Source organism: Pinus tabuliformis, chromosome X, assembly GCF_031772625.1.
Source record: "Pinus tabuliformis cultivar Carrire ecotype Pingquan chromosome X, CPIR1, whole genome shotgun sequence".
NCBI classification, from domain to species: domain Eukaryota; kingdom Viridiplantae; phylum Streptophyta; class Pinopsida; order Pinales; family Pinaceae; genus Pinus; species Pinus tabuliformis.
Window position 1 is genome coordinate 118,689,674 of NC_142308.1, and position 24,067 is coordinate 118,713,740.

The following is a 24,067-nucleotide window of genomic DNA, read 5'->3' on the forward strand; positions in this document are numbered from 1 at the left end:
TGATGTCCATATCTGTTATATGTTGTTGTTCACTCATTTGTTTATGTTAATTTGCACATAAAATTTACATAAAAACACTCAAAACTCATGTTTAAACTTGCAATTAACCTCATGCATCCTTAAGCACATTTAACATAACCTAAAAAGGAATTCAGTACAACAAACTAATTATCCCAATCAGATCAATTGGCCATGTTTGATTCTATAAAACATGGTTGACCATGGTTAACCATGGTTCACCATGATTTTCCATGATATTCCATGATTTTCATATGGAGAAAATATTTATCTTAAAGTTTATATACCTTATGTTTAGAATATTATTTCCTTGGGTTTAATGTTATTCCCTTAGGTTTATAATCCCTTCGGTTTTTTATTCCCTTGGGTTTATAATATCAATCCCTTGGGTTTTCTAATCTAAGGGTTCATATTCCTAGGGTATAATATCATTCAAAGGGTTTATTGCCAAAAAAGTTTATCCCTTGTGATCATTACCAAATTTTTTCTCACTAATTCAAATATAGATAACAGGAGCTTGGAAATTATTAATCTATATAAACAGTTAAATAATTTTCATTTTATATAATTAATTATTGCACCGAGAGGCCCCAATATAGTAGGGAGATGTTGTCACATAACGTTACATTAAAAAATATTAAAAAAAATATATGTGTCGCCTAATATATATTGTATATGATAAAGATATGTGTAACATTACTTCAAAAAAATTAATTAAAAAAATGTGTCGGCTAATATTAACAAACTCAATTTCGAAAACGATATACATACAATTTAAACAGAGATTTATTCATTGAATAATAAAGAAAATTAGGTAAAGGAGCCGAAGGATTCAATTGGGCATATCATGCAATAATAACAAGTTATATTTCATAGCATTCAGGTTTTCCGTTGTGTAATATCTATAATAATAATAATCAAGTAAATTTATATTTCACTGCGTTCAAGTTTTCCGTCGTAGGGAGGTAAACTCAATATAATTGAAGGTTCTCAATAAAATTACTAGGAGTGAGGGCAAATATTGAGTAGAATGTAATATTTAGGGTGGGGTGTGACCTGAAATATTAGCTAAAATTTAAAAATATTACATTTTAATTAGTATTTCTCCCCACCCCTCACCACTATTTATTAGGTGTGGGTAGTTATAAATATTGGATAACATATAATATTGTAATATTATATTTTATGTAATCAATATATTTGTAACAATTAATATAGATGTGTTCCATCTATAAATTTAATTAATAAGCGGATAAAAACTTAATATTTATAATATGACAAGATTTTTAATCATGAATATTTACCATGGATATTATTAACTTCTAAGTAGGTTTTTTTTAAATACCATGGGCCAATACCGACAAGAGAAAGATAGAGAGGGAGAGGAGGGAAGAAAATTATAATACCATGGGCTACTACCATGGTTTATCAATACCATGGGCCATCTAGACTTTTTATTATTATGTTATGGATCTAGGCTTTTAATTGTTACAATACCATGGGCCAATACCATGGCTTATCAATACCACATGCCCAAAAACAATAACTTATTTCAAAATAAAAATATTTTACAAATATTTTATTTTAATTTAATTTTATAACATTTTTTTGAGGTATATCTAAACCCTCCATCCTCACGACTACTAACAATATTTTCATAGAGATTAAATGGAGGTTTTAATAAATTAAAAAATGAGAATACTTTTATATATACATATGTGAAATTTATATAATATAAATAATATTATAAAGAACTAGGATAGATGCATCTTAACCAAGGATCCAAGCCAAGTGAGAAAGCAAAGTGATTAACAAGGATAGAGGAAAGATAGTGCGTGATTATTTTAACTTTTTTTATTATTGTATTTTCTTTAACATGATTGATCCAAAATATAGTTTTAATATTTTACAACCATTTTTTTTATTTATTAATTTAGATACTTTCTTAAATACAATGGAATCATATTTAAGAAAGAGAGTGATATGGAAGGGGGAATAAAGTGTGGGAGAGAGACATAGAGGTGAGAGACACATTGAGAGAGATAAAGGAAGAAAGAGAGGGGGAGAGAGGGAGGGAGAGAGATGGATTTGGAGGGGGGAATAGAGGGAGTCACAAGGGAGAGATGAAGATGGAATGAGGGAGAGAGGAGATGAGGGAAGAGAGAGAAAAGGAGAGGATAAAGATAGGGAAAGAAGGGGAAGAGAGAGACAGGGAGACATAGATATGGAGGGGGAAGAGAGGGGGAGAGAGAGAGAAGGAGAGAGGGAGGGAGATATTGGTAGAGTTGGAAGGTTGAGAGAGAGTGTGTATGATGGGGGAAGAGATGGAGGGAGGTGGGAGAGAAGGGGAGAGAGAGGAAGGAAAAGGAGAGAGGACTTGAGAGAGAGGAGAGAGGGGGGGGGGGAGAGAGGAAGGAAAAAGAGAGAGGACTTGAGAGATAGGGGGGAGAGAGGGGGAGAGATAGATGGAGTTGGAATGGGGAGAAATACATAGAGAGAGAAAGGTGGAGAGGGAGTGGAGAGGGAGAGAGAGAGAGAGAGAGAGAGAGAGAGAGAGGGGAAGAGGGAGGGAGAGAGAGAGAGATAGATATGGAGAGAGAGTGTGTATGTTTTGGGGCTGAGAAGGAGAGACAAGGGGAGATAGAGATATAGATGGGGCAATGGAGGGGGTACAAGAGAGAGAGAGAGAGAGAGAGAGAGAGAGAGTGAAGAGATAGAGAGGGAAAGGAAGAGGGAGAGATAGATAGATAGATATGGGGAGAGAGAGAGAGAGAGGGAGAGATGCTTAGGGGGTTGAGATAGAGAGACAAATAAGGAGAGATGGGGGGAGGTATAAATATAGATGGCATGGGGAGAGAGGAAAAAAGATAAAGATAGAGAAAGTTAGGGAGAGGCAGATAGAGTGAGACAGGGGAGAGAGGGAGGGGAAGAGAGAGAAGGAGAGGAGGAGGGAGATAGACACATAATGGAAGGTGGAGAGAGAGGGAAGAAGAAAGAGTCTCACAGAGACAAATACATACATAGAAGTTAGATCTAGAAAGTCATGAATATTTTAGATTTTCACTAAAATAGATGTATTGATTTCAATGTAGTTGTTGATTTCTAATCCTATTTGATCACATGCACTATATGCATTGATTTCAGTGTAGATGTCGATTTATAATTCTATTTAATACCTTACATTAGATGCATTGATTTCAATGTCGATGTTGATTTCTACTCCTATTTGATTGCTTGCACTAGATGCATTGGTTTCAGTGTAGATATTCATTTTTAATCCTATTTGATTGCTTGCACTAGATGCATTGAATTCAGTGTAGAGGTTGATTTCTAATCATATTTAATACATTACACTAGATGCATTGATTTCAACGTAGATGTTGATTTCTACTCATATTTGATTTCTTGCATTAGATGCATTGGTTTTAGTGTAGATATTGATTTCTAATCTTATTTAATTGCTTGCACTAGATGCATTGATTTCAGTATAGATGTTGATTTGTAATCCTATTTGATTGTTTGCACTAGATGCATTGATTTTAGTGTAGATGTTGATTTCTAATTTGATGCAACAAGATGTATGATGTGCATTAATTTCAAAGTAATAATTAATAGTGTGCATTGATTTTAGTGTAAGCACATCTCTACCTCCTCCATCTACATTTCTATCTCCCATTGTTTCTCCTTCTCTATCTCTCTATCTCAGCCCCTAAACATACACACTCTCTCTCCCTACCTACCTCCCTGCTCCCCCCCCCTCTCTCTTCCCCTTCTCTCTCTCTCTAACATTTCTCTCTCCATATCTATATCTCTTCCTCCATCCCTGTGTTTTCCTCCCTCTTCTTCCCTCTCCCCCCATCTATATATATATATATATATATATATATATCATTGTCTCTCCTTCTCACCCCCAAAATGTACACACTCTCTTTCAGTGTAAGCACATAAAAATTATTCAACCACAAATACAATACTTGAATTTTCATCGTAAATAAAATGTTTGCTTACCCCAAATGTTTGCTTCTTGAAACTATAAACTATTTATAATCGAGTACATTCTTAGTATTCTCAGTTTCCATCATTCAACATTGTTAATTACTTTGCATTCAAACGTCATAATAGAAAATAACTACCATTGAAAATTATTTGGGGTTTAACACTCCATAAGTCACAATGATTGACTTTGGAGAAAACTACTATTAATATTGAAGAGCAACATAGACAAGGTATGTTGTTTACTACAGTAGCTCGAGTTAAATATTTGAATGGTTTATGGTTCCAACTACTCTTTTCATATGATCGATATGAGAAAACGGAAAAAAATAGTTTTAGACTGATTGCAATGAAGATTGTTTGTAATTGACTATATTCTTAGTATTCACATTTTCTATATATCAAAATTGTTACATTGACACTTTGCACTCAAAATTTGTATTTCGTCATTTTTCATCATTCAAGTTACTAACAGTCTCTCTCATCTCAACAAACTGAGGTAACTAAGCAAATTTTAAATTAAATTGACCAAATTAATCTTAGACATATTTAGCATATTTAAAATGATCAAAATAATTAGATGTTCAACAAATTTTGTATGGCCGCACACGACTGAAACCAGCCTAGATCCATCTTAACACCGGATCTATCAAGTGCCAAGAGGGATCAAATCTCTCGAGGTGCAAACCTTTCCTCAAGTTTTGCACTCAAAAAATAGGTTTGCACCTTGAGAGATTTGATCCCTCTCGGCGCTTGATAGATCCAGTGTTAAGATGGATCTACACTGGTTAATAATATTTTTCATTTTATATAATAATAAAATTATATTAAATAATTAAAAATAATATTAATTAAATATATATTTAATTAAATAATCTAAAATTAATTTTTATTATTATTATTATTATTAAAAATAATTTATTTATTTTTAATTTTTTTTTAAGAAAATATATTTACAAATATTAATAAAAAATATAGATAATTGATTTTTATAATTATTAAAAAATAATTAAAATAATTATTATTATATTATTTTATTTATTTTTAATTATATAATTAAAAATTATTAATCATAATTAATTATATTTTATCTATTTCATTTTACATAGTTATTACAAATTGTATATTTAATTGATATGAAGCAAATACTTAACATCTTTGTTTTTGGATATCAAAATTTACAATTTACATACAAACTTCTTTATTGATAATTTTGCCCCAAGAAGCAATATTTAAAAACCAAAAATCAACAAACCAATATTAAAACATACGTATAACTAAACAATAAAAATATAATAAGGTTCTATTGGAGAGAAGAAATAAAATAAAATCAAACACCATTTTAACTTTGTTTGTTTTAAAATAAGTCATTAATCGAAAAATATATGGCGGTAAGTATTTAAATATCTTAATGTTCGGTTTATGTAGAATGATAATAAGTAGCTAAATATCTTAATAATGTTCGGTTTATATAGAGTAATATGTCATATTATGTATTTTATTTTGTTTTATTGAAAAGAAAGTGTTTTTTTTTTAAATAATATCAAATTACAATTAAATTTGAACATCATTTATGAAGGGGCTAAATTAATCTAAACTCATTTATGTTAATTTGCACATAAAATTTATATTAAAACACTTAAAACTTATGCTCAAACTTGCAATTAATTTCATGAATCCTTAAGCACATTTAACATAATCCGAAAAGGAATTTAGTACAACAAACTAATTATCCCAATTATGTCAATTGACCATGTTTGATTCTATAAAACATGGTTGACCATGATTAACCATGGTTGACCATAATTAACCATGGTTCACCATGATTTTCCATAATTTTCATATGGAGACAATATTTATCTTAAAGTTTATATACCTTTGGTTTCGAATATTATTTCCTTGGGTTTTTAATATTATTTCTCTCCGTTTATAATCCCTGGATTTATAATATCGATCTCTTGAGTTTTCTAATCTAAAGGCTCATATATATATAGAGTATAATATTATTCAAAAAGTTTATTGCCGGAAAAATTTATTGTTGTAATTATTACCAAAATTTTTCTCAATAATTCAAATACAGATGACAGAATTATTAATCTATATAAACAGTTAAATAATTTTCATTTTATGTAGTTAATTATAAATAATATTTTTCATTTTATATAATAATAAAAATATTATAAATAATTAAAAATATTTCTAATTAAATAATTGATATATATTTAATTAAATAATTAAAAATTAATTAAATAATCTAATAATAATTAAAATTTAACTAAATTTTTTATTATTACTAAAAAACAAACAAATATATATATATATATATATATGGCGGTAACAACAGCTTGAGTGGGCCTAATGGTTAAGAGCCTGTGTTTCCTCGTAAGAGGTCACAGGTTCAAAACCAGAGGGGGGTAGAGTATGTATGCCTTTGTAGACTTAGCAGTCAAATCGCTGCGCGGAGGTGGGTCCCTTGTCCCACAAACAAGGGGGTCTCATACACCAATTTGGTGTCTGGCTTGGCTGTGACCTTAAAAATGGATATTATTATTATTATTATTAACAACAAAAGCACCACAACAGAATGATCGCTGAAGGAGTAGGAACGTCGTCAATGAACATGTGGCAATGTTATTTAAGTGAATATATATATATATATATATATATATATATATAATATTTTAATTTGAAAACTATGGAAAATCAAATATAAAATTTAATAATAAAACTTATTTTTGAAAACTTCGTTACTCCTATTATATTATATTATATTATATTATATTATATTACATGAAATGAATACACAATTTATAATTATAATATTTAGGCCGATAGGCCTTTCCTACGCATCAACTTTTCGTCAACACTTTTACTCTGAGCCGTTGGATCAGATGAGACATTTTCAACCGTGGATGTGAACCAGAAAAAGAAAAAACGAAAAATCAAGAAAACATAGAAAGTCAAGAAAGCCAGACTGCTCGTTTTGACAAAACTCAAAATTTTCCTTGTTGTTTCTATTATAAAGCTTTCCTCCCTTTGCCTCTTCAATGCAATTGCCATGCTTTTCATTCAATTGCTAGTAATATTAATATATATAAAATACCGGTGTGACCATCCAATTTATACATCATAATTCCACTCGAAGCAGTATCGGAGACGTGGCACATTTACACGGTAACTACCCGCCAAGTGGCCCTCATATCAAATGACAAATAGGGGCAAAAGTGTGGTAAATTTTGAGAAAAGGAGTCTCCATTACGGTAATTAACTGACAGACTGGCAATACGTGAGTGAGTACAGGCAAACAAACATTATTTAAATGGAGTCGTGGGACCACTGGGGGCAGATTTTTATGATCGCAGTTAAGTTTAGTAGAGTGCCAGTCAAGTTACCATTCCCTATAAATTTTCTCGGTCACGCAGCTATTTCTTCATTGAACTCTGATTCATTTCCACTGGCTTGATACACAGTCCAGTGGAATCGGGTCTTGAGGATGGCATTTGTAGGTTGTCAAGAAGGGGGTCGTGTAGCCTGCTCGTGGGCTCTCAATGTGCGTCCTTCGACGATTTCTTCTACCCCAGTTGGGCTGTCGATCATGTCATGTCCCAAGGGGAGTTGCTCCAGCTCAAACTTGATAACATTTCTGGTATTTATATATATTCTATTTTTTATCCCATTTCTATGCTTTTACTACTGATTGTGCGTCTGCTGCTTACATCAAGTCAAGTCTCATTAAGGTTGCTCTGTTTTCAGGTGCAGGATTTGCTTCGAAGAGCACATACATCTTCGGAAAAGCGAATGTGCAGATCAAACTCGTTCCCGGGGACTCTGCTGGCACTGTTACTGCATTCTATGTAACTGTCATTTGCCATACAATAGATCGGATTATATTGCATTTCTTGGGTTCTTGATTAAGTTTGATCAATGATTGAATTCATACTTTATACTTGGTTACTGCAGATGTCTTCCCAAGGCGATCAGCATGATGAATTCGACTTTGAATTTTTGGGGAATACTTCTGGGGAGCCGTACGCTGTGCAGACTAACGTTTATTCAAAAGGAGTTGGCAACAGAGAACAACGTATTTTCTTATGGTTCGACCCAACTGCAGACTTCCATTCCTATTCCTTTCTCTGGAATCGCCAGCAAGTTGTGTGAGTATATATACGATAATTGCCATGCCTAGTTAGTCTGTGTATTACAGTGTCTGATGAGCTGGATGTTTGATGCATGGAAGCAGTTTCTTTGTAGATGATGTGCCCGTACGGATATTTTCCAACAATGAGAAAAGAGGAGTCCCGTATCCTCAAACTCAACCGATGGGCGTTTACTCCTCTATATGGAACGCAGACGATTGGGCTACTCAAGGTGGCCTCGTCAAGACGAATTGGAGCCACGAATTGGAAGCTCCTCAAGGAGCTCGTTGCAATTGTTGAGTCACAGATCCTATTTTCTTTCCCTTCATTTTGGTTTAAATTCTGTTTTTTTGTTTTGACTGATGCAAACGAACCATCTTTAATAATCCAATTTAATAATTCTATCGGCCTCTCTTTGTACTTTTGAGACAATTGCTAGTTATAATTAAAATTAAAGAAAAATAACATACAGTTCAAACGATTTCATAATTTTAAAACCGAAATATCACAGAGCATCTCGAATCTCGATCATGTGCATCCAATGACCCACGTGCTACTCTACCTTCTTCTCTACTTGGCCGCCCCCTTTCTCCTAGTACATTCCATAGCTTTCTGCACTCTCCAATAACGAGCGCTCTGTCCACGGATCGATTCCCATTGACGAAGGACGTCGTATTACTCACATTCAGTCTCCCACAGATCGATTCTCATTGAGGAAAGACAGGGTATTAATCTCATTCATTATCCATTTTGATTTTTAACTTTAATGTTTTCCTCTCTCGGGACTTTTGTGAAGACTAAACCTGCTTGTATTGACCAAACTTAGATTTATTGGTTTGCTCTGCAAGATTTTCTCTCTTTGTCTCTGAGCATATTTTTAGAGGCTTGAGGTGTTTTTAACAAGAGTTTAACAGTAATTGTATATTATGTATAGTATTACGATTACATTTCCTTTCGTATATGTTGAGGACCTTGCAGCTTTGATTCAGCTTTTCAGCTTTGAAGTGAAATCTTACTCTACTGCTATATTACTAAGTTGCGACTTCTTTGGGGCTTAATACTCGCTTCCCCTTCCGTTTTCATCTAATCCTCAGCGTTCTGTGAGAAACCCGGAACAATGGCGGAAGAGCAAGCAGATGTAAAACTGTTGAGAGTTTCATCAGTGCTACCTGCCATTCCTACTTTGAACCATCGCATGTTCCTCTCCAACCTAGATCTGGCCTTTATTTCTTTTAACAATGAGAGGGTAACTATGTTCTATAAAAAATACATATATCGCATAATAGCATTGATCAGGCAGTCCGCTGATCCTGGACTGTATCTTGTTACCACTCAAAAATGAAGAAAAAAACTGCCACTTCAAACAACAAGCCATACAAAAGTGTGAAGTCCAGCAATCAACAAAACCGAGAAATTGAAACTTGTGAACAGAGTAGCCAGAGAACCCTGCAGACCAAAAATGTAATATCCCGAACAATGAAATAATCAACTAATCTGGCATATCTAAGTGTTTTAATTAAAAATAATTGCAATCAAAATATTGAACACAACGGGATCTAGAATTGCAGCCTTTATTTATATTAATAAATGTAAGTGGTACATGTTCATACAATAAATCTCAAGTCCCTGCAATGGCATGCACGGCTGCTTATCAAAAAGAGAAGACAAATTACTCAAGCACAATCGTGGACCGTGGATGAATCCACTAGACAAAATAACACCCACTGGGTTTTCGTCCATTGGATCAAACTCCCTGGGATCAAACTGGAACTGTCCACCCCAAGTTCTCAAGAAAAACACAACAAGATAGATAAAGCCTGAATGATTCAATGCCTAGCTCCTATCCCCTTTTATAGGCTTGAGGGATTCTCTAGAAGCATTATTTTATTATTTCCCTCAAAAAACCGAGGAAAATAATAGAGGTAGTTACCATGGGAAAATACCATAGTAAATGCCATTAGTAGGTTTCACCCATTTTAACCATATCCAAGAAAAGGAATATTACAAAAAAGTTATCATGATATTTATATCGAAATGTGTCCATCCCCAGTAGGATACCATTGTCAAATGACTGGAAAGAAATCCAATCAATGACCAACACCAACCTTCCTTTGAAAGTCGATCAACTTCACTGTTTTGTATCTGGTAGATGTGGGATATGGAGATGTTGTGGAACACAGAGATCAGGGCTCTAATTCTGAGTTTCTAGGGCTCAAGAGCTCGAGAGTTTAGTGAACTTCTCCCATTTTCCCATTCAATAATGGATTTGGAGTCTCCAAAAACAGTGAACCCCTGATGCCAAGCACAATGTAGGACTCCAAAGAATCAGCACGGGTGTTGGACCCGTAGGACCCCCAAGAACCAACACCGGTATTGAAACCAGGTCCACAGTACCAATGAAATCTGTAGAAGCTCACTTGCCCTAAGTGAATGGCCATGCCACAACCACAGAGTGAATGACCATGCCACAACCACAGAGTCCAAATGATGAGGCACCGTGAAAAAAACAAACAGGAAAATCAAACAAAATGTCACTAAGGGGAGGAGGACATTTGGGAACAGAAAACAAGGAGGTGGAAAATTCCAAGTAGTAAGATAAAATCTTGCAGCTGGTCCTCTAGATATGTGGTTTCACTGGAGTTTGTAAAGAAATGTAACGAGTTGTCTTTAGTGTGACTTTTTGGAAGTTTTTCCAGTAGGTTTTCCAGTCTAATTTCTCTAAAATCCGGCCGTAATTTATTTAAATCAGAAATTTGATGGGTAAAACCTGCACAATTCAAGTGCCCTAGGGGTTTTTCAGGGTGTTGAATCCACATATATAGTCAAAAAACCAGTTTAAATAACACAAATCAAGGTTTCACCTAATTTTTTCCACCTGATTCTGACACATAAAGTCCAAAAAATCACACTAAAGACAACTCCGATATATAAATGGAATTCTGTTTTGTTATGTATATTTTAAGTCACATAAATTGGACAAGACTCCGCAGAAAAGTTGAAATTTTGGCCGGACGATAAATGACCAATGATTCGGCCCTTTTCAGCCTTATGTCTTCTCTCAGTGGGTCGAATATTTTTTTTTGGCAATAGTCTCTATGTGAGGAGAATTTGCCTCAGGTCTCAAATGTTAAGTATGGAAACCGCCTGGAGTATATAGTTCCAGGTCAACTTGATTATGTGGAATCGAGCATAAACATTTTCAGAAAGATGAGGGTTAGAATTCATAAAATAGAACAGTCTGCAAATTCAAGAGGAAAATTATGAGGTTTTGAAGTGATGACCAGCATCTTAATATTGCATCTAGTAATAATGCAACTAAGAAATTGTTTTTATTATTTTCATCTAAATTTACTTTTTATTAAAAAAAACCAGAGTTTTTAATAAACCACACCCTAACCATAATAGATTTTTTAATAAACCATAATCTAACTAAGCAAAACATTCCAAGGCTTGCACCTCTGTAAGAGTTGATATGTGCATGGTTCACTGAGAAAAAACCAGAAAGAAAATAGATTCATGCTCTTTTACCCAATACTTTGAATAAATCTTTGTTGTTCTATACATTTCAAACTCCTAAGTAACACCATGCATTATGTTACATCAAATTTCTAAAATTATCCAGAAATATGAAATCAATTTAATTTCAACAACTTCATTGTTGATATTTCTCATTGCGCAGTTTTCAAATATATTGTATCTCACATATCATACCAGAACACCAGAACAGTTTGGCCTGTCTGCTCAAGACATATCTGGAGAGTTCATTCAACTTCCAACAACCATTTTTGGTGTTACATGATATTTGAATATGGCAAATCCCTGGAACCTTCCTTTGGCTTGTAAGTTTCTTGTAACGTGTCTGTTAACAATGTTGCACCGTGTATTGGATCTCATAGCTGTGAAAGGATGAAGATGATTTGTTGGTATCGTCAGTTTGCGTTGTTTCAATTACATTCTTGCTCCTACTGATGCGTGGAATGCCTTCAAGAAGCAGGCTTACTGGTTTGTTGTTCTCGGCACTCCTAAAAGACTTCAATTACTATCACAACTTTTATTGGGAGGAAGACCAGCTGGTTATTAATAGCAAAAGAATAATGATTTGTATAATAATTATACAATTGGTTATCTGCTTTCAATAATGGTGCATTCTAGCTTTACCAATTTGGGGAGCAATATTGGAGAATTGGAAGAGTAAAAACATCCGCAACATAATCTCAAAAAATATTCTATGCAAAGTATAACAAAGGAAAATTTTAGATGAAGAACAAACTCTACATGAGACAAATGGCTAATTTTTTGGGATACAAATCCCTAATCACCTTTATTGTGATTTATTTCATTTATGAAAAAAGTTAACATAGTATTGAGGTGAGAAATTATATTTATATATATAATTTTTAATAAACAAATTTTAAATTAAATTAAATTATTATTTTAATTAAAAAAATAAAATAAAAATATTTTTATAATTATTAAATATTTAATCATATATTTTGAATTAATAGGATGATGTCTCAAAATGTTGTTTCCAAAGAGCTAATGAGTAGTTGTTTTTTTAATTTAAAGGTATCTGGAGGTGGCCCCTTCAATCATAGGCTTATTATATCCAAGATTTTGTTTGGAGGTGATTCTCTTTCTGTGCCACTCAAATTTGACCTTGTTTGGCTTGAAGAAGTGGATTATCGAGCTCTAGTTGCAAATTCTTGGGAGCATATGTCCTCCTATTCGTCTTCCTCTTTCATAAGCCAATCTGCCAATAATATTTTTATGTTTAAAACAACGATTAAGAATTGGCTAAAGTCTTATTCTGATAGGCCCCTATACTATTAGTGTAACCCCTTATTGTTATTAGTACAACCCCCTTATTATATTGTTGTACCCATGTAGTCCCCACATTGTTATTATTGTGCCCTCACATTATTATTGTTATGTCGGCTTTGATTATATTATGATCCCTTAGACTCCTATATATAGAAAGGAGGTCTTTTCATTTGTATCATCTAAGAATTGTTCATTTATGTAATGTAAAGGAGGTTGCCTTCTCGAAGAGGCTTATTTTTAAGGCGTTGATATATCTTTTCTATCTTTTTGTGAGCTGGTTTCATAACATTTGGTATCGGAGCTTTGGATTCGAGGGTTTCGCTGCTCCAAACAGGTTATCGTGGCGTTTTCACTATAAATTTTTTCTGCGACGTTTCAGAAGCTAAAAAAAACCCATTTAATATGAAATCGCGCTGAACCTTGGCTCTGAATTTCAGATCTTGTCTTGCTATATTTTATGATATATGATCTGAGGAAGTTATGGTTTTTGCAAGCTCCAGAATTTCATCTAAAACAGGTCATCGTGGAATGTTTGCTATAACATTTTCGCTACGAAGTTTCAGAACCTAAACAAAAAAAACCCATTTGAGAAGAAATTGGTCTGAATCTCGGGTCCAAATTTCAGATCTTGTCTCGCTATATTTTCAGAGATATAATCTGAGGAAGTTAGGGTTTTTGCAGACTCCCGAATTACATTCTAAACAAGTGACCTTGGGAAAATCGTCATAACTTTTTCTTTGAGCATCAGATTGAAATTGCGTAAGAATTTACAGAAAGAGGACGGACTGTAGTTTTTTGTATATATTTTTCAGATCCTAAGGTTGAAATAGTGACACGTGCCACTTCGTACAAGTACGCTTTACTGAACCAGTCTATAATCAGGTCATCATGGGAGATTTGACATAACTCTTCCTTGCAGAATCCAATCTTGATCAGACTTGTGGAGTTAGAAAGAGAACTTAGAGGGCTACTGTGGAACGCAATTTCAAAACTTGGAGATTTCAAATTAGGGAGTTATAGTCGTTTCAAGACCGAGCTCCTAAAATCGAGAAAAGGCGACATGACGAAGTTTGATGGCAAGGATCTGATAAATTGGATACTACAGATGGAGCAATATTTTGATCTACATGCGGTGCAACTATTACAAAAGGTATGTATTGCATCTTCATATTTAGAACCATATCAATTTTTATGGTATAAAGGGCTTTGTTCTAGTAAACCACTTGTTACGTGGTCAAGTTTCACGGAGGATTTGATAGCACATTATAAGGATACAAAGAGAAACAACTTCTTTAGCCAATTGATAAATCTCAAAGAAAAGTGGTCAATGGCAGAGCACATTGACGACTTTCAAAAATTGAATATAAGGGAAAATGATATTCCAGAGAAGTAGAGGATTGATGTCTCCTTAGGGACTTTAAAAGATAACATTCAACATGAGGTTCGTTTTTGGGAATCTGATTCATTGGAGAAGGAATTCAGGTTGGAAAGCAAATTAAAAAGCAAAATTATGGCAACAAGGATGTCTTCCCCTCACAACTATAAATATGGAAGTGTTGTTTCTCCTAGCCTTCCACAATCTACAAGGTTGACACCATGATCCCCTGAAGATTCGAGACAATATGATCCCGAACTCCATCCAATATGATCCTCCTTGCTTTAGCCACATTCTTCTTCTGATGAGCAAGATCCTCGACATCAGATGCTAGGGATTTTGCTACATCTGTCTTGATGTATTTTAGCATCCAATTATCATCCAATACTGCTTCCATTTGAATATTCCATGCCACAAAATTTGTGGTCCCTTCCAAAGCATACTCGAGCATGAGTCCATTGAAAGCCATCTTCTCAGTCCCGGAGAAAACCTGTAGCACTGATATTCAAATTTTAACCTCCTACAATGACAAATTTGAAATCTGTTCTCTCCTGTGAATCTAGCTTTGATACCATGTAGAAATTAATGTGTAGATTCGAAACTACTCATGAAAATTTCTAAATCACAAGACTAGAAGCTACTCTACTGATTTACGGAAGTAAATTCATGATCGAGAACGCAAATGATTAACACGCATCAAGATTTAACATTTATACACAAATATTTATCTAAGGGAAAGAAATTTCTCAAAACCCCTTACTATCTATATTGCATTTATCAAAGAATTTGGATGAATACAATATGCTTTGCTCAAGCTTGAGCTCAACCTACACCTCTATCTTCTATCCTTTACCTAACTAATTGACCTTGGCCAATACTTGGCAAAAATTTTGAGCCTCAAAGCCCCTATTTCCTTACGTTTTCCTCAAGGAATTAGCCCCCTATTAATTAGGAAATTCCTCAATTTGGATTGCACAATTCCTATAGGTCCTTGTTTGACTGCATGCATGACCTCTACAACTTGGAATAGTTTACAATTGATAGTACATTGCCCTTGTACTCCAATATCAATTGGGTATCTCAAATTCTCCACATGTAACAATTATTTTGGGTTAATCGATCAGTTAATTGGATGGTCACTTGGTGTGAAAAAGGTTTCACACCCTTGACTGAACCTCCACTAGTTCTACCGATAGTGAGAACTAGTTACACTAACAATAACTCAAATTAAGTGAAATATATTGCTACAAAATAACAATCAATCATGTAGAATTGAACTCAAGTGTCTCCAAATCGAATTTACTGAGTTAGCTAAGTGACAAGAGCCATTTCACTTCTGTTAGTATTCTGTTGAAATTGAAATTCGAATTTCTCCTAATTTAATCAAGGGAAAATCAAATTAGGAATTTCTTGCTGCATTTTCGACAATATCTCTCTATATTGATATGCTCTCTAATGCCAACTTTTAATTATAATTGTGTATATTTAATCTCCTTCTAGTTCTTTTTCCTTCTTGGCAACTTTGTGCAGTTACTTCCTTAGGAGATTAATAGATATATTCCTCTCTACAAGGTGTTAGGATGGTATAATTTGGATTTTGATGGATAATTTTTTTCACTGATTTCAAAATATTGTTGAGTTTAGCTGTATTTTGTAAGTTTTTTTCCAAGATAGAGAAAAGTTGAGGCTTAAAGCATGTGAAAGGAGACAAGAATGCAATAAATATGCTCTACGGTTGTCACTGCTCAATTTTGTATCGATTTATTAATTTATTGTTGCTTCTTTGTATGATGTTGTATGTTTGAACATTTGTATGTATTTTTAGGAGTTAAAGAAATGAAAGAATATGGTTTATATAGTATGTGAAAATAAGATAAATAAAGTGATATTTTGGACATGCTTAATAACCTCTATTAGGTTTATATCCATCATGGCAAACACTTGTGATTTCTCCTAGAGGCTCAATGGTAGGAATGTGATGTTACGGTTTGATTTTACTCATTATGGGATTAACCTCTAGATTTTACTCATTATGGGATTAACCTCTAGAAAACCTTTATGAGCTTATTTCCATTCCATATTGGAGATAAAGTCAAACATGATTTTTTTTTTTCATATATATTCCAAACTCTATCTACTAATTTAAGATTAATTGATATATATTCCAAACTCTATCTACTAATTTAAGATTAATTGATATATATTCCAAACTCTATCTACTAATTTAAGATTAATTAATATATATTCCAAACTCTATCTACTAATTTAAGATTAATTGAAAAATCTGATTTTTTTTTTATATATTCCAAACTCTATCTACTAATTTAAGATTAATTGATATATATTCCAAACTCTATCTACTAATTTAAGATTAATTGAGAAATCTGATTTCTCTTAGAGGCTCAATGGTAGGAATGTGATGTTACGGTTTGATTTTACTCATTATGGGATTAACCTCTAGAAAACCTTTATGAGATTATTTCCATTCCATATTCGAAACAAAGTCAAACATGATCTTTTTTTTTTACATTCCAAACTCTATCCACTAATTTAGAATGTGATGTTTAGAGGCTCAATGGTAGGAATGTGATGTTACGGTTTGATTTTACTCATTATGGGATTAACCTCAAACCTCTAGAAAACCTTTATGAGATTATTTCCATTCCATATTCGAGACGAAGTCAAACATGATCTTTTTTTTACATTCCAAACTCTATCCACTTTACTCATTATGGGATTAACCTCAAACCTCTAAAAAAACCTTTATGAGATTATTTCCATTCCATATTCGAGACAAAGTCAAACATGATTTTTTTTTTTACATTCCAAACTCTATCCACTAATTTAGAATGTGATGTTTAGAGGCTCAATGGTGGGAATGTAATGTTACGGTTTACATTTTACTCATTATGGGATTAACCTCAAACCTTTATGAGATTATTTCCATTCCATATTCGAGACAAAGTCAAACATGATTTTTTTTTTACATTCCAAACTCTATCCACTAATTTAGGATTAATTGAAAAATCAAGATTGGGAGGATAATTAAAAGGTATGGCCGGACCATTCGAACTCGGGACGTAGCTTGAGCTGTCTCCACGAATAACCACTAGGATAGCAAATATGGACGAGGTTGGAGAGCATAACGAATAATATTACGTGAATCGTACCATTAAACGAATATATTTCAAAATGAACGTGGGGCAAACTGAATTGCCCCCCGAATTACACTGCGGCTCAATTGGATGGAATTTGGTAACAGGATAAACGAAGATGAAAATGAGATGAAAATTAGGACAAATTGAATTGGTGCCAGAATTTTAGTAGGATTTAATCGGATTGAATTTGGTAATTATGAAAAATGAAAGTTAAGTTTTGTTTTTGGATTATAAAAAAATAATATTATTTTAATAATATAATTTCAATAGTTAAAGTACTTATTATTTTATAATATTTAAAACTAATTAAGTTATAAAAAATAATTAAAATATAAATTTATTTTAAATTATTATAAATTATAAAATGAATTAATATTAATTTAAAAATATATATAACAATATATTTAATTATTTTTTTGAAAGACATGTTCTAGCCTAGTATAGAAGATATTGTATATTGTCTTATTTTGTAATTATATAAAAATAAATTAAAAAAAAAATAAAATTATAATTATTTATTAAACATTTTGATTAAAGCTAAAATTAAAAAAAAAATAAAGAATAAAAAATATCCTAGATCCATGGATTTACTAATTACCCAGAAAGATTAAAACTCTGAATGGAGAAATTCCTTTTAATATTCAAATTTAAAATGGATCTAGATTGTGGAGATACAACAACCTTTTATTATAGAGATTTTTAATTTGTAAATAAACTTTATTATAATATCACGGTTATCAATATCACATGCCCAAAAACCCTAACTTATTACAGTTTGAATATTTTATAAATATTTTATTAATTATAATTATAAATATAATTATTAATTTTATGCTTTTTTATTTTATTTTATTTTTATTTTTTATTTTTAATTCTATTAAGACCCCAGCAAAATGCTTTATTGATACTTATAATTATTATTTTATTGTATTTTAGTTTATTTTTATTTGTACTTTATTTTGGCTAAATCAAAATGTTTATAAGACATTACATTACATTATAGCCTATGGGCACAACTATCAATAATTATTAAATGAATAGTAGGGATAAAATCTAAGGATATGAGAATGCATGAAAATAATCTAAATTTGGAGAATAATGCAAATGAGGAGGATAATGAGGTGTGCCACATAAAAGGGGGAATTTTAGGATATGAGAATGCATGAGAATAATATAAATTTGGATAAATAATATATATTAGGAGGATAATGTGGAAAAAGTCAATGCCCAATCATCTATGCCTAACCAATACCTTCACATTGCCACTCAGAGATATTGCCACTTTTTATTGAAAAGGTGTGCCACCCAAAAGGGAGGGGGGGGGGGGGGGGCGCGGGGCGAGGGGGAGATGAAAATAATCCAAGTTCAGATAATAATGAGGAGGATAATAAGGTGTGCCATAGAAAAAAAGGGGGTAATTTTAGGATATGAGAATGCATGAAAATAATCTCAGTTTGGAAAAATAATACATAAAAGTAATATTAAGAAGTAAAAAGTAAGGAAAATGACTAAGTGCAAATAACTAAGAAAAATTATAAAAGTAATATTGTGCATTTGCCACGAAGTAGGTAAAACGATGTAATGATATGAGGAAATGTAGGAAGGTGAACAAGCAAGATCTCTAGCACCAACATGATATATAGAGGTACATTTTGAGAGTTGTGGAGTGTAAAATGAGGGATGCATGATGGGCGAAGAGTTTGGTCATGGATGAAGAATAACTAATTACTTGAATATTTTGAGTTATGAAGTATGATAAATGGGTGAAATGGGAACAAATGGATGAAATGGGAACCCACAACCCATATAAATCACAAAAAAACTAAGTAAAAATAGTTAAATGACTAAGTAGAAAGAAGAAAGAGTAAGTGCTCATAGAAATAATCACTTAGTCGAAATTCTAAAAATGGATGGGAAAATAGATAATGACATAATAATGATAAATGAAATGGATAAAAAATTGAAGAAAGATAAAATAGGTAATTGAGGAAAATTTAAAGAAAAAGATTATGTGAATTAACTATGTGGTTTCTTGGAACAAATTGACAATATCTCAAGCATATGAGCTCGATTTTATTTAGTAAAACACTAGATAAAATTAACATATATAGCTATCCAATAAGAAAATGATTATAACACATTTCTTTTTTTTTAATATCATTTAAAAAAAAAATCATTCCCATTTACCTTGTGTGGAAATAACAAAACATTAAAAATTAATTTTAAATTATTAAACACTTATTAAATCTAAATAATAAATAAGTAAAAATCATTTATCATTTTCAACTTTTCAAAATTTGATTTCCATCTCAAACAATATAAAAAAAAAAACACTTTTAATTAATAAATAATATAAAAACACATCAACCAAAATTATAACTATTATCAAACTGACAATGAATGTTTTTATAGATAGGACACTCCATAATGAAGTGTCATTCAGTTTCAACAGCTCTCCTCACACAAGATACAAGTTCTTTCTTCTCACTCTTCCTTGGGAGCTACCAATCTATCTATTTTTCATTTAATATCATAGGATCCGGTCTTTTGTTGTACTATTAAAATTTCAAGGTTTTTCTTGATTCCTCAACTCAAATACTTGCGAATAAATTAATTTATTTATTTTAATACTTTAAAAAGTTTGAAAATAAATTAATTGATTTTCAAGTTTTTAAAATAAATTAATTGATTTTAATAGTTTAAAAACTTGAAAATAAATTAATTGATTGCCTTTAATACTCTAAATATTGATAAACTTTTTTCAATTCTCGTTAATATTTAATAAAAATTCATTTGGTTGTCCCATGGTCAAGATGTCATGCATGTATTTATAGAGAGGTGTAATAAAGAGTAAAAAGGTATTGTCTTAGTAGACTTAAAGATTGTATAACTTGTGACACATTGTTCATAACAAATAACTCTTAAGCTATCAAACTTTAATTGAGCGAAACGACTGTATATGCCAACCGTTCAATTTTACGACAGCCAAAATACATACATTCACAGCTGAGAAATGGTGAATGAGATTCGCCAAGGAACACAGCCTCTTGAAACTTCACGTCACGAGAATGACTAAGTTGGTATTCAAAGAATAAGAGGAGGCCACAGAGGAGCTAGACGCTTCAGAAAAACTGACAGAACAAAAAACCGCCTCATCTGACGATGTGCTGGAGCAAGAAGGGAAACGATCCCGCGGATCAGAGTTAGAACCCTTGTTCGAAGAAGAAGCTGAGGAGATAATGTGGGCCTCACTGGAACCCTGGCTGGATTCGTAGAAACTGAGGAGATAATCTGGGCCTCACTAGAACCCTCGCTGGAAGACCTTGCAGAGTGATAGATTGGAGACTCATAAAATTTCAGAATGGAAATGGAAATTTTTGTGATTCATGATTAAACTAAAAAATTTCTGGATAAATTTTATGATTATTATAATCTCACTATCCTAAAACATTGATGTAATTTATGGGGAAGAGTTTTGCTTTAGTCCTGAAAATACACCCTATTAACTTTTCTTTTTTGAAATCATAGTAATGACCAGTTATTTAATGTATAAAAAAGGACTCTGTCTAAACTTTTTGATTGGAATCAAAGGCATATGCATAGTCCTGAGGTTAGACAATCAAGAGTAGGATGATTTCAGAATTTGAAAACCGAAAATACCATGTGCATACGAGGACCCACCTGCTACTTTACCTTCCTGTTTCCTCTGCCGCCCCAATCTCCTTGTACATTGCATCGCTTTCTGCAATCTCCAATAACGAGCGATCTGTCCACGGATCCATTACCATTGAGGAAGGACGTCGTATTACTCACATTCAGTCTCCCAGGGATCGATTCTCATTGAGGGAGGACAAGGTATTAATCTCATTCATTACCCATTTTGATTTTTAACTTTAATGTTTTCCTCTCTCTGGAACTTTTGTGAAGACTAAACCTGCTTGTATTGACCAAACTTAGATTTATTTGTTTGCTCTGCAAGCTTTGCTCTCTGTCTCTGAGTATATTTTTAAGAGGCTTGACGTGTTTTTAACAAGAGTTTAACAGTAATTGTATATTATTTATAGTATTACGATTACATTTGGTTTCCATTCTGTTGAGGACCTTGCAGCTTCGATAAGGTTTTCAGCTTTTCAGCTTTGAAATGAAATCTTACTCTACCGTTATATTACTAAGTTAAAACTTGTTTGGGGCTTAATACTTGCCTCCCCTTTTATTTTCATATAATCCTCAGCGGTTTTCTGAAAAACCCGGGACAATGGCGGGAGAGAAAGAAAATGTAAAAGTGTTGAGAGTTTCATCCGTGGTACCGGCCATTCCTACTATGAAGCATCACATGTTCCTCTCCAGCATCGATCTGGCTTATATTTCTTTTAACAATCAGAGGGTCATGTTCTATAAAATAGACGAGGAGGAGATGGATTTTTCTACCATAACCGAGAAGCTTAAGAGGAGCCTGTCGTTGGTACTGGTGGATTTTTATCCATTGGCTGGTAGACTGGATATTAAGGGAGAAGAACCTGGTCGGCCTGAAATTGATTGCAACGATAGGGGAGTGGAATTCGTGGAAGCATCCATCGGTATGGCTTTTGAAGAGTTGGAAAAAGAGGAGTTTCGGCACAAAAGTTTCTTCAAGGAACTTGTGCGGAACCATGATTGCGATACATCGGAGAATGGAACTTATGACGGGCCGCTTCTCTCAATTCAGGTATGGAAAATTCAGGCAGAACAGAGATTTCTCTGAGATTAGCATTATTAAATGTTCATTATAGGCTATAAATAAATACACCTTTGATCCAAAAGAGTAATGAAAAGTTCATTTTTCTTGGAATTTAGAGAAGAAAGAAATTCAAATCTGGCATACCTGTACAAGTCTACAAAATTTTTAAGGTTCAGGGTAAATGTATTATAGCCTTTTTACCAGATTTGAGAAGAAAAATAAATAAATTGGGGATATCTGCCGGTTTATTTTGCAATGACGAGAGCAATGATAGGTTTCTGATTTTGCAGAGCAGGTCACAGCTTTTCTGGGAGGGGGAATTTGCGTCGGAACCCATTTTCATCATGTTATTGCAGACGGGAGTTCCTTTTGGCATTTCATCAAGTGCTGGGCGGAATGTAGCAGAGGGTTTCCTATTTCCAATAAGCCTGAGCACATGCGAGAAATCTTCAAACGTGACGAGAAGATTTGTGCACTGCCCAACGTTTCTCGTAGAGCTGAAGAAGTTGTCACTGATTGTATCAAGGAAGCGCAGATTTTCAAGTTTGTGCGAGAAGATTCACCGCCCTTGAATCATTCAGAAATTAACGTCAGCACTGACAATGCCAGGATGGAGAACACAAATGAAGGCAGTGCTAAGATAATCAAATCCATGAAAGATGAAACAGATGTCGAATTGTATACTTTTCGATTCAGCGAAGAAATGGTTCGAAAGTTGAAAGAAAGAGCGCAGGCTTCAAGTTCCTTTGTGGCAGTCATCGCACATTTTTGGACATGCTTAACCAACGCTCGAGAGGTCCCACACAATGAGCCCGTTAATATTTCAGTTGTTGCCGACATGAGAGGCAGATTAAGACCGCCATTACCCCCAACGTATTTTGGGAACTGCCTGTCTGGGGGTTTTGCTCGGATTAGTGCCAAACAGCTGTTGGGGCAAGATGTCCGCTTTGCTGCCTCTCTCATTCAGGAACTCGTCAATTCCTGTACCATGGAGATGCAGCTAAATAATCTGATAGACTGGGTTGACTCGAATCTGTCTTCTGTTATTTCAGAGCCGATTGTAGTTTCCCGTTACTATGCTGGCGTCGCGAGCTCTCCGAAATTCTCAGTATACGAAATAGACCATGGATGGGGGAAGCCGTTGAATGTGCAACCTCCATATCTTAGAATAGGAATCATGTTTTTGATCGGCGGGAAAGATGAAAATGGAGGAAGGAGTATTGATGTGTCCACTTGCCTTCCTCGCCATCAGATGGATGCCCTAAAACGGATCGTCATGATCGTCCCTCCCTGATTGAATTGCTTCCTTCGTTTCTCTGTTGCTGGTTGAATTGCTTCCTTCGCTTCTGTGGAATTCATCATCCAATTCAGTGGAATTGTGCTATTTTTTCGGATTTTGGTTTCTGTAACAGATATTAATCTGTTTTAAAGATTGAATGTTTGAGGATTTGACTGATAATTAGTCATCCAAACCCTTACGGTGGAATTTTATATTTTTTGGTCTTTGCTATAATATAAAACTGGAGTTTGCAATCTATGTTAGGAAATGTAAACGAAATTTGCCCTGAATTGAACGAAAAAAAATTAATGACGTTAACGAGACAAAATGGTGTAATGAACTTAGATATCAAGTTTCTCTTCATAAGAGTCTTTTTCGCGTGAATTATGATAAAAAAAAATTGCCGTTTTGCGAACTTTGTTTTTACCAATAATTTACATAGATGGTCCACTTTTAGGTAGCTTTCAAACTGAATAGGAATGTTTTTATAGGAAGGATACTCTATGATGAAGTGCTATTCAGTTTCAAAAGTGTAGAAATTCCATCTGTAGATCACCTGATAATGCAATA

At 33.3% G+C, this 24,067-nt stretch overlaps 2 protein-coding genes across 2 annotated transcripts; both read left to right on the plus strand.

Annotated features, from left to right (window-relative positions):
• The first annotated feature begins 7,460 nt into the window (after positions 1-7,460).
• LOC149138717 (xyloglucan endotransglucosylase protein 6-like) lies at positions 7,461-8,447 on the plus strand. The gene is made up of 4 exons (XM_089450473.1): positions 7,461-7,657; positions 7,765-7,865; positions 7,972-8,165; positions 8,252-8,447. The coding sequence occupies exons 1-4, from the start codon at positions 7,612-7,614 to the stop codon at positions 8,445-8,447; spliced, it is 537 nt and encodes a 178-aa protein (XP_089306599.1). The 5' UTR covers positions 7,461-7,611.
• A 12,782-nt stretch (positions 8,448-21,229) lies between these two features.
• Positions 21,230-23,675, plus strand: LOC149138718 (hydroxycinnamoyltransferase-like). The gene is made up of 3 exons (XM_089448732.1): positions 21,230-21,356; positions 21,733-22,206; positions 22,514-23,675. Exons 2-3 carry the CDS (start codon positions 21,757-21,759, stop codon positions 23,510-23,512), a joined length of 1,449 nt encoding a protein of 482 aa, XP_089304858.1. The 5' UTR covers positions 21,230-21,356; positions 21,733-21,756; the 3' UTR covers positions 23,513-23,675.
• Positions 23,676-24,067: the final 392 nt, after the last annotated feature.